General features: G+C 43.4%; 4 protein-coding genes and 2 non-coding genes across 12 annotated transcripts; 3 read left to right on the top strand and 3 right to left on the bottom strand.

Moving 5' to 3' along the window:
* Positions 1-106: 106 nt before the first annotated feature.
* On the bottom strand, positions 107-3,688 carry casp8 (caspase 8, apoptosis-related cysteine peptidase). The gene is made up of 12 exons (XM_011616711.2): positions 3,501-3,688; positions 2,946-3,096; positions 2,590-2,765; positions 2,403-2,508; positions 2,012-2,150; positions 1,876-1,922; positions 1,741-1,783; positions 1,589-1,653; positions 1,390-1,504; positions 1,182-1,309; positions 554-945; positions 107-475 (listed from the first exon to the last, which is right to left on the bottom strand). Exons 2-12 carry the CDS (start codon positions 3,051-3,053, stop codon positions 340-342), a joined length of 1,455 nt encoding a protein of 484 aa, XP_011615013.2. The 5' UTR covers positions 3,054-3,096; positions 3,501-3,688; the 3' UTR covers positions 107-339.
* A 137-nt stretch (positions 3,689-3,825) lies between these two features.
* On the bottom strand, positions 3,826-6,372 carry catip (ciliogenesis associated TTC17 interacting protein). Of its 2 annotated transcripts, XM_003975876.3 has the most exons (10): positions 6,087-6,370; positions 5,728-5,913; positions 5,591-5,646; positions 5,382-5,468; positions 5,135-5,302; positions 4,926-5,047; positions 4,775-4,851; positions 4,637-4,704; positions 4,309-4,428; positions 3,826-4,231 (listed from the first exon to the last, which is right to left on the bottom strand). In XM_003975876.3, exons 1-10 carry the CDS (start codon positions 6,178-6,180, stop codon positions 4,067-4,069), a joined length of 1,143 nt encoding a protein of 380 aa, XP_003975925.1. In that variant the 5' UTR covers positions 6,181-6,370; the 3' UTR covers positions 3,826-4,066. The 2 variants fall into 2 exon arrangements, with proteins under 2 accessions (XP_003975925.1, XP_011615012.1); XM_011616710.2 differs by having other exon boundaries at positions 4,926-5,302; positions 6,087-6,372.
* A 164-nt stretch (positions 6,373-6,536) lies between these two features.
* LOC101075191 (caspase-8-like) lies at positions 6,537-8,912 on the bottom strand. Its single transcript, XM_003975875.3, has 6 exons — positions 8,840-8,912; positions 8,228-8,560; positions 8,102-8,136; positions 7,674-7,779; positions 7,047-7,593; positions 6,537-6,959 (listed from the first exon to the last, which is right to left on the bottom strand). Exons 2-6 carry the CDS (start codon positions 8,556-8,558, stop codon positions 6,812-6,814), a joined length of 1,167 nt encoding a protein of 388 aa, XP_003975924.2. The 5' UTR covers positions 8,559-8,560; positions 8,840-8,912; the 3' UTR covers positions 6,537-6,811.
* On the top strand, positions 7,853-7,924 carry trnae-cuc (transfer RNA glutamic acid (anticodon CUC)). The gene has a single exon. It is a non-coding gene; the product is annotated as a tRNA-Glu (tRNA).
* LOC105418164 (cytokine receptor common subunit gamma-like) lies at positions 8,619-12,294 on the top strand. 6 transcript variants are annotated; one of them, XM_029831580.1, is made up of 12 exons: positions 8,619-8,732; positions 9,295-9,370; positions 9,449-9,522; positions 9,927-9,996; positions 10,147-10,217; positions 10,305-10,432; positions 10,510-10,685; positions 10,764-10,900; positions 10,993-11,146; positions 11,218-11,329; positions 11,786-11,867; positions 11,965-12,294. In XM_029831580.1, the coding sequence occupies exons 4-12, from the start codon at positions 9,930-9,932 to the stop codon at positions 12,022-12,024; spliced, it is 987 nt and encodes a 328-aa protein (XP_029687440.1). In that variant the 5' UTR covers positions 8,619-8,732; positions 9,295-9,370; positions 9,449-9,522; positions 9,927-9,929; the 3' UTR covers positions 12,025-12,294. The 6 variants fall into 6 exon arrangements, with proteins under 6 accessions (XP_029687440.1, XP_011615009.1, XP_011615008.1 ...); XM_011616707.2 differs by having other exon boundaries at positions 8,620-8,732; positions 9,449-9,533; XM_011616706.2 differs by lacking the exon at positions 9,295-9,370 and having other exon boundaries at positions 8,711-8,732.
* trnae-cuc (transfer RNA glutamic acid (anticodon CUC)) lies at positions 8,943-9,014 on the top strand. The gene has a single exon. It is a non-coding gene; the product is annotated as a tRNA-Glu (tRNA).
* Positions 12,295-12,297: the final 3 nt, after the last annotated feature.

The following is a 12,297-nucleotide window of genomic DNA, read 5'->3' as shown; positions in this document are numbered from 1 at the left end:
TAGTGTGTGTAAATCATATGAATCAATATTTATTTCAATAAAAAAGACACATGATAATTTAGTGCAAGTGCAAAGAATAAAACACCAGTGTTTAAAGTGACAGCTGTGACAGTTGAAATTGATTTATTTACTCATCCAGCACAAATGACATGTTCACCGTACAGACGTTTATAACGTTCTTTTGTACTTATCATAGTAAAGTTGTCTTCCTGATGTCCATCCAAGCACACATAGAAAAATAGATAAAAACACATGCGACCCCTGCAGCCATTCAGATAAGAAAGTAGTTTGATGCTAGTTAAGTTGGCACGCTTGCGTGCAAAGTGCATCGCTGTCAGCTCACAAGTATTTGAGGACCAGCTTCTTGGTGAGGGTGTACTTGGGCTCGGGCATTTGTTTGTGATTCAGAAATTCTCCTTCGCTCACCTCCCTGTTGACACGCGTCAGAATGTCCAGGATATGATCGTGCCCTGGGCTACAAAGGAAAAGACAATTATTCTACACAACAATCTCCGGTCAGAGAGACAGAGAGAAGGAGCCCATGTTTCTGTACCTTTCTGCTGACTTCTGCAGCTGATTGCAAAGCTCCTGGATGTAGATGGAGCCATTTTTAGTATTTCGAAAGGACTTGTAGTCTTCCACAGTGGCCATGCCGATCAGGAAGTCAGCACCATCAGCCACCACCTTGGCTTTCACAGGACCTGCATCCTCCTCCAGCTGACTCTCCGCCTTGGCCATCTCCTGCTCTGGCCTTGGAGGCCATGCCGCATACCCTTTCTGGAGTTTTTCCCCCTGGCAGGCTTGAATGAAGAAGAGTTTGGGCTTCCCTGCCAGGGTGGGGGCCTGGCTGCTCACAAAGGGCTGCGTGAAATCCTGTAATGACACCTCCTCCCCGTCGGTCCCAAAAATACACCCCTTTAATCCGTGGGAAAGCACACAGACCACCTGGGATCAGACAGAGAAATTTTGAAAGGGGGTTTTAATGCTTAATAAACACGTTAACTAACAATATAACTAGATTTGACCTCATGTCCAGAGAAGAAATGTCAAACAGACATTACTCCTTTGTCTTAGGTTACACTGAAGCTTAATTTTAACACGTTATCAAAAAATATACATGCACTTCATCACATAAGCATTGAACACTTCCTACCAATATGACTCATTTTTAAATCTCTCACCAAGGCATCTTCGTTCATAAAGTCCCTTTTGCCCAGCCTCTTCAGCTCCCTTAAGATGGCTTCTGCCGTAAAGTCATTGTGCACCTGCACTGTAAACCCGAACTTGGTGAACACTGAGCGTAGACGTTCTGCGTCACACAAAACAGAAGTAAGCCGAGAGGCACGAGCAGTCCGAGTAATTACACAAGTAGTTAGTCAGTGCGCCTACTTTGGTCCTCCATCGTCCCTCCTCTCCTCGGGAGGTTTGCACCCGGTAGAAAGGTCTCATTGTTGAAGACCACACACAGACCACGAGGATTATGAATCAGGGCATAATACTCATTCTAAAATACAATAAAAGATGGATGGTAATAAAGATCCCGAATGACTGAACGGAGGACAGGAACGAGCATCTGTGAGTGCTTTACATCATCAGCCGGCGGTGAGGACTGAAAGATGGATTCAGCATCAGGGGAAACATTCTGTTCCGTGCCTGCAGAGACAAAACGACGGCCATTCACATGTGTAAGACCAACAGCACCATCGTAGATATGCGCCATGAGAAGATGCCTGCAGTTACCTCTGGACTGGGTCTCGGGTACAGCCAGACGAACTGGAACTGGCTGAAGGTTGTTGGAAAAAAATACACAAGACGTGACCCTCCTGCTGGACAGACTATGATATAGGTGACAGAGACACATGTAAACCTACTTACCATGCTCATAACAGCGGGGGGTGGTGTTCCAGGCCCCCGGGGAACGACTGAAAATAGTACATTCGCTTGACTGTTTCCATTCAAACACAGTGATGAATGTATGATTATGATTACAGTCAATCAAGCTTACGAATACCTCTTAAAGGTTGCATGAAATCATGCACGGTTGCTGCCAGACGCTGATCCACCTCTTTCAGCACTGAGTGCAGCTTATCGAGTTTTGTATTGGAGAGTAGACCCTTCTTTTCCATTTCAGTAAACACATCCAGCACCGTCTGCAATGAGCGGCAAGGAGATCATTGTTCTGCAGAGGAAATATCTTCAACGAGATCAAAGCTAAAGGAGCAAACCCGTGTGATCCAAGTGTTTGAGGCCCAAATAAAAATGCACTTTGGATGTTCAATTTATACGCTTTTTTACAAAAACGACTGCATCCAATTGCATTAAATTTCCAGCAGCAATCTTTCATTTTTGATATCAGGATTGTGACTATGGCTGTGACTATGGCGCAGAGGTTTTGTTCTCACTTTGCACAACTCGATCTGTCTCCTGCCCAGCTGGTCGCTGAGCAAAAACTTCAGCTTCTTAAGATCTTCCCGATCCAGGTTCTCATATAGTTTGTACAGCATCACCCTGAAGAACACAAGAGCGTGGTGAAGAGAACAAAAGTCTCTCCTGTAATCCAACTTCGTGAACATATCCCTCTGCTTTTACCTGTACTCGGACAGGAGGGGCCTTGCATCCGTTTCCTCTGGCTGGCTGCTATCTGCTTCCAGAAGGCAGAGGAGATCTTTTCGATGGATAGTGTGGAGCAGCTGGGAGAGGAAAGAACTATTCTCCAGAAGACGTTTCTCATGTAATTTCTTAAACAGTCCTCTTGCATCAGTAATCTGGGAGAAGAAGGATGAAAGCAACTTTGAAGAGCAGTGAAACAAGAAAAACAGCTTATTTTGTACAGCAATGAGGCAGCTAAGTCAGTTCAATAACCGTGTGTTTTGGTCATTAGTGGAATATTTTTGCCGTATAATATGGGCACAATTTCTCAAGCATGTTTGACACAATGTGCTCACCCCCTCCCGGCTTTTTGGGCTGACAGCATCTCGACACAAGAAGCAAAGGGCGGCCACCTCCAAAGAATCAAGTTGAGCATCGATTTGGGACAGCAGCCGCAGATCCATCACAGATCCACCACAACCAGCGCAGGCGTGATTCTTCAACGCACTGGTTTTAGAAAGACGGAGTGATATGAGGTAAAAAAGGAATAAATAAAAAACAAGTGAAGAAGTGGGAGAAAAGATATGTATGTCAGTTACTGCCCTTGATGAAGATGTAAGGTATATTTGTGCCTTTATAACCTACAGAGACATTCAGAGACCAGATTTGTTTGAAGAAGCTGACTGTTAGATTTCATAGGTATATGGAGGGTGACGCCATTACACAGGCTTATTACACACCCTAAACATGACTTTAGATCGGTTTTAAGTAACTTAACTTTGATCGTCGGTCCTACACATAAACGGAATATGAAGTTATTTATGATTAACAACACGGCGAATTTATGAAAACCTACATTGGTAAAATACATATCAGTATTGAGGAATACTAGAAAACGGGTTTTCTCTTACCAGTGTCAGCGCACTGCCAACGAAGTAAAAACGTCCTCTTTCTTTACGAAAATATCTGTTATGATTTGACCTTCGTGGGTTGATTTTTTCTTTTCCTTCCTCGCCCAAAATTTAGCGACGAACTTTTCCCCGGGTTTCACTTTGGTTGTGCGAGCGAAGGGGGACCTTCTTCTTCGGACGTTCAGGGTCTCCAACGAGCTCACACCTACATTACTGCCACCTACCGGATAATGTGGTGCACTGCTTGTGATAAAAGAAGTGCGTCCTTGTGGAATCAATATACCGCTTTCTTCTGTGATAATTACTTAACCTGCAAACAATGTTGTGCTATGGGAATTTTATTTTTATTGTCTGTCAAGGCAGAATTTTGACAAAAATATTTTATTCTGACCGCAGACGCCTATTTACCTAGATCACAGCAATAGAAGTACAAAAAAACCCCAAAAAATTTAAAACAGTTACACGAGAGGTGATCTGTCAATCAGCAAAACAGACCAAGCCAAAGAAAATACAGAAATTTGTTTTCTACTCAAATGAATGTCCGAGCCTTTAGAGTAAGGAGGCCTTCAGGCCGGAGAATCGTCTGAGGCAAAAACAAGGAAGTACTCTCGAGCAAACTGGAAGACATCGTCAGGTTTCCTCAGCAGCAAGAACTGCAGGAAGTCAGATATGAGGGCACGGATCTCTGGATGTTGTCTCAGGTACGAGGTATGATCTGCCTTCAGCTCCTCCTTTTCAACACAGTAATTCAGACATTTTATTCAAAGAACTCATGCGTTCAATTTACTAATGTACTATTTCTGGTTACCTTCCTGTCCAGGAAATTTGAGGAAAATTGCATGTCTTCTTCCCAACCTGGGAAGTTGGGTAAGGATCTGAGTGCTGGAAGGGCGGCATCTTGATTTGGGTCTGGACTATGCTGAGTCATCTGATGAACGGAGTGGGGTAACGGTTAGAACACATTAATGCTGAAGAATCGAACAGCTTTCCAAGGTATTCATTCACAACTCTAAGGATGGGTTATAGTTTTGTAGTTAAATGCCATATTTTGCAAGCCATTTGGCCTTGATCCTTAAATGATCAAGTTTCAAGGTATCTCTGATGCTTTGATCATCACGGTTGGTTTTTGATCTTACTTCTGTCCAGGTGAGAGAGTGGGAACAAAGCAGCATGTCTCTCATGCACAGGTGGTTCTTCTGTAAGCCTAAAAATAGAACATAAAGCTTGAACTTATTGGTCAAGAAAACAGGACCGACATGTGAGATAAAGATTACCTTTTTCCCACTGTAATGGCAGATGGGAGAGTCTCATGATGACAGGTGACCCTACCTGCCCTCTGCCAGCCAGGTGCCTGCAGAAATTGCAAGTGTGCTGTTGGCATTCGTTGTGAGGCGACATGTGTGTGAGAAAAAGCGCCGTTATTACCCATCAGCCAGGAAGTAGCTCTTCCATTTAGTGGGACTGTCCGCGGTCTCAACAGTCCTCTCCACCCCAAACACCTCCACCCTGTCGCCGCAAACGTCCAGCTGCTTCAGACCTAACACATGCTGAGCAGAAATACAGTGCAAGGGGCTTCTGAAAATTCCAAACAGCGCAAAGAAGGCGTACAAAATCAGACCAGTGTCATGACGCACAACTGTGGAGTGGACGAGGCGCAGCTCCTGGTCCAAAGAGAGGAAGGTCATCTGTCGAGGCGCTGATTTCCGAAGAGCGATCAAGCGCAGCAGCAACAGGCTGGAACCCTCGGTTACCAACCCTCTTAGAGCGGAAAGAGGATAAGAAACTCGCTCCGTTTTCAAATCCTGTGCACGTAGAAATAATGAATTTGCATGTGTAACAGTTTCCTGTTTTGTGGTGTGTTGTCAGATGATTGCCTGTCACCTCTCCCACAGTTGTAACTTTATTGATCAGCAGCTGGTCGCCACGCTGCACCATGTGCCACTTTTTTTCCACACTGTTGTCCTTAAGCTGGAAAGGAATTAATGTTTCTTTAAAGGACAGGAATTATGGATCATCAAAATGATGAGCCCATGAGCAGGCCTCTGGCAATATTTCCAAATACAATGTATAGGAAGTTTGAAAAGGCTCACCTTGACATACTCATGGTAATGTTCCTCCAAAACCTCCAGGTCTGTGGTCAGGTAGGCTTGAGTGCAGATATAAAGGTGCTTACACACACAGATATGAAAAAGAACAGCTCAGTTAGCAGTTAATGGCTTTCCCTCACCCGTCACTGTTGTTCCACAGGGACAGTGGTCGATGGTGCCTTGGCTCTGAGCATGCAGCAGCATGCACGGCTGCTGATCTTTACGCGCAAACTCTACTGTGACCGTGAAATTCCCCAGGGCTCGGCCGCCTTCGGACACAGTCACCAAGGAGTCTGCAAACACACACCTCTGCAGCTCTGCAGGTTCTGAGGAGGAAGGTTTTCACATACAGTCCACTTTAACAACGTTTGCAACGTTCAGCTTCAAGCGTTGTTTGCTGAGTCTCCATGACAGTTTGCGGCAACTAAGATGTGTCAAAACCAGGTGACGCTGACTCTTAATTGGCTGCAGCTACAGAGTATAAATTATTCCCACTCACCAACGCTGGCCATGAATAAAACAGCTTCCTCAGAGGCTTTTAACTCTTCTCTGATGACAGCCTCCTCTGCCTCGTCTTTCAGCGGGTCTTCCATGGTCAAAATCGCTTTGGTTCGATTGCAGACGCGCGCCAGTCGAACATGTGTCCGCGCACTTGGAGAAGCTTTATGGAATTAACTTTTACTGCGAAGGATTTGTCATTTTTCGGACACGCGATATGAACACAGCTGCAACCTCTTTTCCGAGACTGGAAAAACAAAAGCCAGGCGTTGTCATGGAAACGACGCCGTAGTGCCGTAAAGACGGTAATGTGCGCGCAGCTTTCGCAGCAAGTCAAAGTCTGGCGATTGATCCAGTTTAGTCGGTCAGTTATCGAACTTTTTCCTTAATAATATTAGTTCACAAATGTTTTCACAAATTGCTGACATTATTTGAAAAAAATGTCACGTCATGTCACACAAAAAGCGTTTATTCCTGAACATTAATATGCAACATTACTTAAGACATCTGTTCAATATAACAGGACAACACTAAATCATTGGGCATGGGCTAAATAAAGAAAATCTCACCCTGAGCTGATTATACATTTATCATATTTAACTGTCATTACAGTTTCAAAGCATCTTCAACATAAAAACTGTTTTCTACCTTTAAAATGACTTGCACACATTTGCCAGAGTTGCAGAAAAATGAAGCATCGATAAAAGTGGTTAAATTACATGTGCTTCATGCAGTATGTGGTGACAACACAAGTCTTTTTCTCAGGGTGAACCTAACTTCAGGCATCTGCTTTTGTTCCCCGGGATGAATGAATGCTTCTTTTTGGCTGACTTCACTGTTGACACGATGGAGGATGGTGGTCATGTCTTCACCCCTAAAACCACAAAGTAGTGTTTAAAAAACTAGTTGAAGTGCACACTGAAGGCCATACATTTTGTGATATTTAGGTTCACATTTGTACCTTAAGCAGCCCTCCTTTAGCTCCTGACACAGAGATTGGATAAACCAGCTTCCATCAATTTTGTGCCTAAACGACACGTAATCCTCAACAGTGGCTGTCGCAACCAGGATATCAGCTTCCTCCGGAATGGAGAGCGTATGACAATCGTCGGTCTGGAGGTCTTTTAAAAGCACTCCACGGTGGGTCCCCTTTCCCTGGCAGGCCTGAATTAGGAACATTTTAGGCTTGCTTACGAGGGCCGACTGCCTAGTTGCCTTGAAGGTTCTAATAATTTGTTTAATGCAGAGTGGCTCCCCATCAATTCCCAGGACTGCAGACTTTTCTCCATGACTCAGAATGCAGCAGATGAATGCATCACCATGTTTAGGATCCACCTGAAGATCAACGAATCTACTGCCAGACCACTCTTTAACATCAAACTCTTGGAGCTGAGAGAGGTCACTGAGAGAAGCAAAGCAATTCAACGCCCGATCCATCTTTTCTTTAGTTTGGTCTTTACACATTAGCACTCTGAACCCGAGCCAGGTGAACACTTCTGCCAAACTCTCTGCAAGTACAAACAATCAAAAAAACTTGATTACTAACATCCTGGACAAGAGGTATCAATCTTTATACATTTCCACATACGAGCATCTTTGTTTGTTCCACTTCTTTGCTTCATATCCAAGAAATTCTCATTGTTTATGATCACACAGAGGCCTGTCGGCTGGCTGAGTAACTCATACTGTTCATCCTGTAAATAAAAAAAAAAAAATATATTAAAATGTGTATCTCTATAGATGGCTAATAAGGGTCCTAACTCGAAGTCCCTGGTGGTCTAGTGGTTAGGATTCGGCGCTCTCACCGCCGCGGCCCGGGTTCGATTCCCGGTCAGGGAACTTAGCTTTTTCTTTTTTGTTTTTAATGTTACAGCAACAAAATATACGATAGAAAATCGGATCGTATAGATTGGTGCCCTAATATCCAGTGAAGGCTGTACAAGAAAAACACTGGTCTTTCTCTACAAAACGAAACAATGAATGCGAAAGTCTGGTGTCGTTTTACTGTTACGTTACCCTTCTTATCCTCTTGCACTCTTGTGACATGCCATCTATGAAAGAAGCAAAACGACGCAACATTACACTTTCAAATATAACTGAATAGGTAATAAGTAGGTAATTGGTTACCAATGTTTAACCTACCAAAATGATCTTCTGAGCTGGACTGCACAGGTTGAGTTAAAGGAATAGTGGCGCTCCATTGTATATTCTTCAGCTCGGGATAGGTACTCTTAATATCATCATCGGTTTGCAGGAGGTTCAGGAAGGCTTCACATGTGGCATCTCCTTTATTCATGATTTTATCCACAAGCGCAATAACATGACCCCAGATATCCTCCCCATTGATGTTTTTAAGGTTGTTGTAGTCGCGTCGAGTTATCAGCTTCTTCTCGTCGACTTTGTTGAGGATTAGCCCGTAGTCTGCACAGAATATCGTCCCAATAGCTGTTTTATTACGTCTCACTGCCTCCATGTCTTTTGGAAGAAAGACAAAAACAGAGTGATTCGCGACAATTCGGCAATGAACAGGAAATGTGGGATTCTTGCAGAAAGTTAACTGGTTAAACTAGTTTCAAGCTTTTGGCTTTCTACATCCTGGAAGGAAGTTTACCCGGCTAACTCCAAGAAAGCGACGATAGAATGCATCGTAAGTGAACAAGAGGTTATTTTTGCTAGAATAGCAGTGATTATTTAATTTAAAGTGATTAAGCGAATATCTAAAAGTCTACGATTTCAAGTAAATATCTTTCTTACCAATAATCCTTTATGTGAAGTAAAACAACGCGTTTCCACCGCCTCGTGGTCGGAAGAGAGATGATATAGTTTTAACATAATCTAAAATGTTTCACCGCTACCGTCCCTGGTGGTCTAGTGGTTAGGATTCGGCGCTCTCACCGCCGCGGCCCGGGTTCGATTCCCGGTCAGGGAACTTCACTTTTTCTTTTTTGTTTTTAATGTTACAGCAGCGTACGGCCAGCAACAAAATATACGACAGACAAAAAGTATCATATACTGTAAATAGATCAGTGCCCAAAATATCCAGTGAAGGCTGTACAAGAAAGACACGGCTCGTCTTTCTCCACAAAACGAAACAAAGTCTGGTGTCGTCTTACTGTTACATTACACTTTCAGATATAACTGAATATGGAATGTAAGTTGACCGACATTTTCCCTTTTTTTTTTTTTACTATATATAACATTGTTGACAGATAGGTGAGGTAACTATCTACTCAAGGAATCTTTTTTTTTTTTTTTAATCACAACTTTGTTACAAATTACCCTCAGGTAAGAATGACAATTTAATGATTTTAAAACAAAAACAAAACAAAATCATTGGAAAATAAAGAAACCCATTTCCTCAAGACGTCTTTATAGGATGTGATGTCACACTTCTCCTTTCTGAAGAGGAAAAAAGAACCTCGAGCACGCAGACAAAAGTCAGTCAACGGTGAGGGTTGTACTATTATTATGATTATTACTATTATTATTATTATTAATGAGATTTTGAATCAGGCATAACTTTTGTCTACTTTGGAATGATACTTTATTTGATAGAAAAGCACAGAGAAGAGTGATGATGACCTTGTTTAGATGGAATATCTACCCTAAGAAAAATGCTGATGATTTTGGTTTTGAAGACTGTGTGAAATACAGTCATTATCAAGCATTGGGAATAAGTGTGGCGTTGTCACTGTCCAGTAGGTAAACAATGTGACATTATTAACACAGTATGAAAGTTTATATGCTTTTTAAACAATGAAAGGAAAGTTAAATCATGCTGTGTTGTATCTACTTTCATATTTACTGTATAGCTTTTCTCTCCCTCTATGTGTGTGTTTAGGCAATGAGGTTATTTCCAGTTCATTTAACACTTTGGTTCAGTTTCCTCTTTTTCCGGGCCTCAAAAAGTGGTTGGTAAAACACACACACACACACACACACTACTATAATATCACCCTGTCAACAACATTCATGTGTGAAACTGGGTGACCTCTGCTATTGCCGATCAAATGACTGAGACTATTAAAATCTATTAATACTTATGTCTCTTTTTTCTGCAGCCTTTAATACTTTCACAGAGACAAATGGCATGAACTCAACTGTCTGCGAGAACATCGAGTTTACCGACGCTGTGAGACTCCGACCCCTTTTCTCTTGATCTCCAGATACCATCATCTTGCCTTCCTCTGATTTGTCCTCACTTGTTTCGTGTTTGTAGGGTTTGGTCCCTGAGCAGGATGACATCAAAGCAAGCGATATCAACGAGCAATCTTTCTGCGTGCTTTACGTGACAAACATTCTCAACTGTTCCTGGTCACTGGACCATTCAGCAGTCGCCCACATCAGGTACTTTTGGAGGACAGCTCTGATGAGGAACTCAGCACGGCTGCTCATTTATCTCCCGTCTCCGTCTGCTCGCTCAGCGTTTGCAACAACAAGACGCTGCTTTGGTCTCTGAACCCTTCCAAAGAAGAAAGAGCTGGGTCAGCGTCTTTGATCCTGCAGAACGTTGACGTTCTGTACGTCGTCCTTCAGTTTAACCTAACCCTGCAGGGCAGCAGGGCAGTCTACACCAAAGTGTACGACAAGCACATGCTCGGTAAAAACGCTGTTAAAGATTAGCATCTCTGATCCATAATAGATCTTGTTCACTTATTCAACTGTTGGTGTGCCTCAGAGGTCCCTCCTCCTCCTGAGAACATCTCCACATCAGTCACGGGTGAGAATCTGCTGCTGGTTTCCTGGTCCCTGCCAGAGAGTCAAATTCTCTTTGATCCAAATTGCTACGAGTACCAGCTGGACATCGGTGACGGGGTACGACGTGGATGCTGGCGACTGTGAACGAGCAGCACACGCGCGTTTCTTCTGCATCTTGTCCTGACGATTGGATCCTTTCAAAAAAACAGGAACCGGCCAGAGAAGCATCGGGGGAGCTGTCTTACACGCTGCCAAACGTGGTCCCCAGCCACACGCACAGGGCGAGGATAAGGACGCGGCTGAGCATCACCTGTCACGAACGCCCTCACTGGAGCGAGTGGAGCAAGTGGAGCAACGATGCCGGTTGGTGCCACTTTGTCCGTCAACGCCTGACTTTTCCCCCAATGCAGAGTTTTTGACGTCTGCTTGCGTAGCTGGAGCCGTGGAACCGCCGGGTTTCCGCCTCAACTTGCTGGTGATCGTCCTAATTTTGCTGGGGCTACCCATGATCCTCCTGGCTGTTCTGCTCATGGCGCGATCGCAGAGGTAGAGTCGCCATTGACCGATGCTACAAAGAATTTGTGATTGACGCAAGTATTTCCCTTTCCAGCTAATTTACAACCGGCCTCTCTTTAAAGTTTTCCATTCTTAACTCCATAATAATAAATAGCTGCATGTATCTGCTTGTTCTTAAGGGATATAACTGGTTTGCAGTCTCTACTGAGATTGTAACTAAACACCCATCTGAGGAATTCTAGTTTGTTTTATTCAATTTAATTATTTTAGAAAATTGTAGAAGAAGAAGCTCAACAGAGATTGTGCGAGTTGGAGCATCTGTCTGTTTTTAGTGAAAAGAAAAAGCTCTTTAAGCTGCAGTCAGACAGGAACCTCCCGTGTGAGTTCTACAGTAAGAGAAGCATACAGGAAAAACACAGAATGGCAGGGCTCATCTTCTCTCTTTAATCCTTTCAGTTTAATGGTTTCAGACTCGCTTTGTTTCAGGCTGTACAAGACCGTTTTCCCTCGCATTCCTCGCCCTCCACCGGATTACATGAAGGCCTTGGACAAAAACGACAGGTTGAACGTAAGCCAGAGAAAGAACAAACAACCACGCGGCTTCCGCTCACCACATCGGCAATGTGACGACTTTTGTGCCACTTTTTTTTTTTGTTTGTTTCCAGGAGCCTCATCCTTGCACACCAGCTGAGGAGGAGGTGATCACTGTGGTTTTATTCGAGTGAAACCGCGTCTGCGAAGTGGCCACGAATGCAAAAACGTTTGTTTTTATATGTGAACTTCAAGCCATTTTGTTCATTTCTTATGCCAGGAGCGTGTGACAATATCAGTGGTTATGATGTATTTACTCTGTTCAAATTAGACACAAGTCCACAGGTAAGATGCTCGTGCATGTTCTCAAGCCTTTTCTGTTTCTTCCACGTTGTACTGCACTTTATTATTCTGTTCAAATACAATAGAAATAAAAATGGTGTTGACTTGTTGAGACTTGGAAACAA

This window comes from Takifugu rubripes, chromosome 22, assembly GCF_901000725.2.
Source record: "Takifugu rubripes chromosome 22, fTakRub1.2, whole genome shotgun sequence".
NCBI lineage: Eukaryota > Metazoa > Chordata > Actinopteri > Tetraodontiformes > Tetraodontidae > Takifugu > Takifugu rubripes.
The sequence above is the reverse complement of the archived record's forward strand: the minus strand, read 5'-3'. Positions and strand labels throughout refer to the sequence as shown.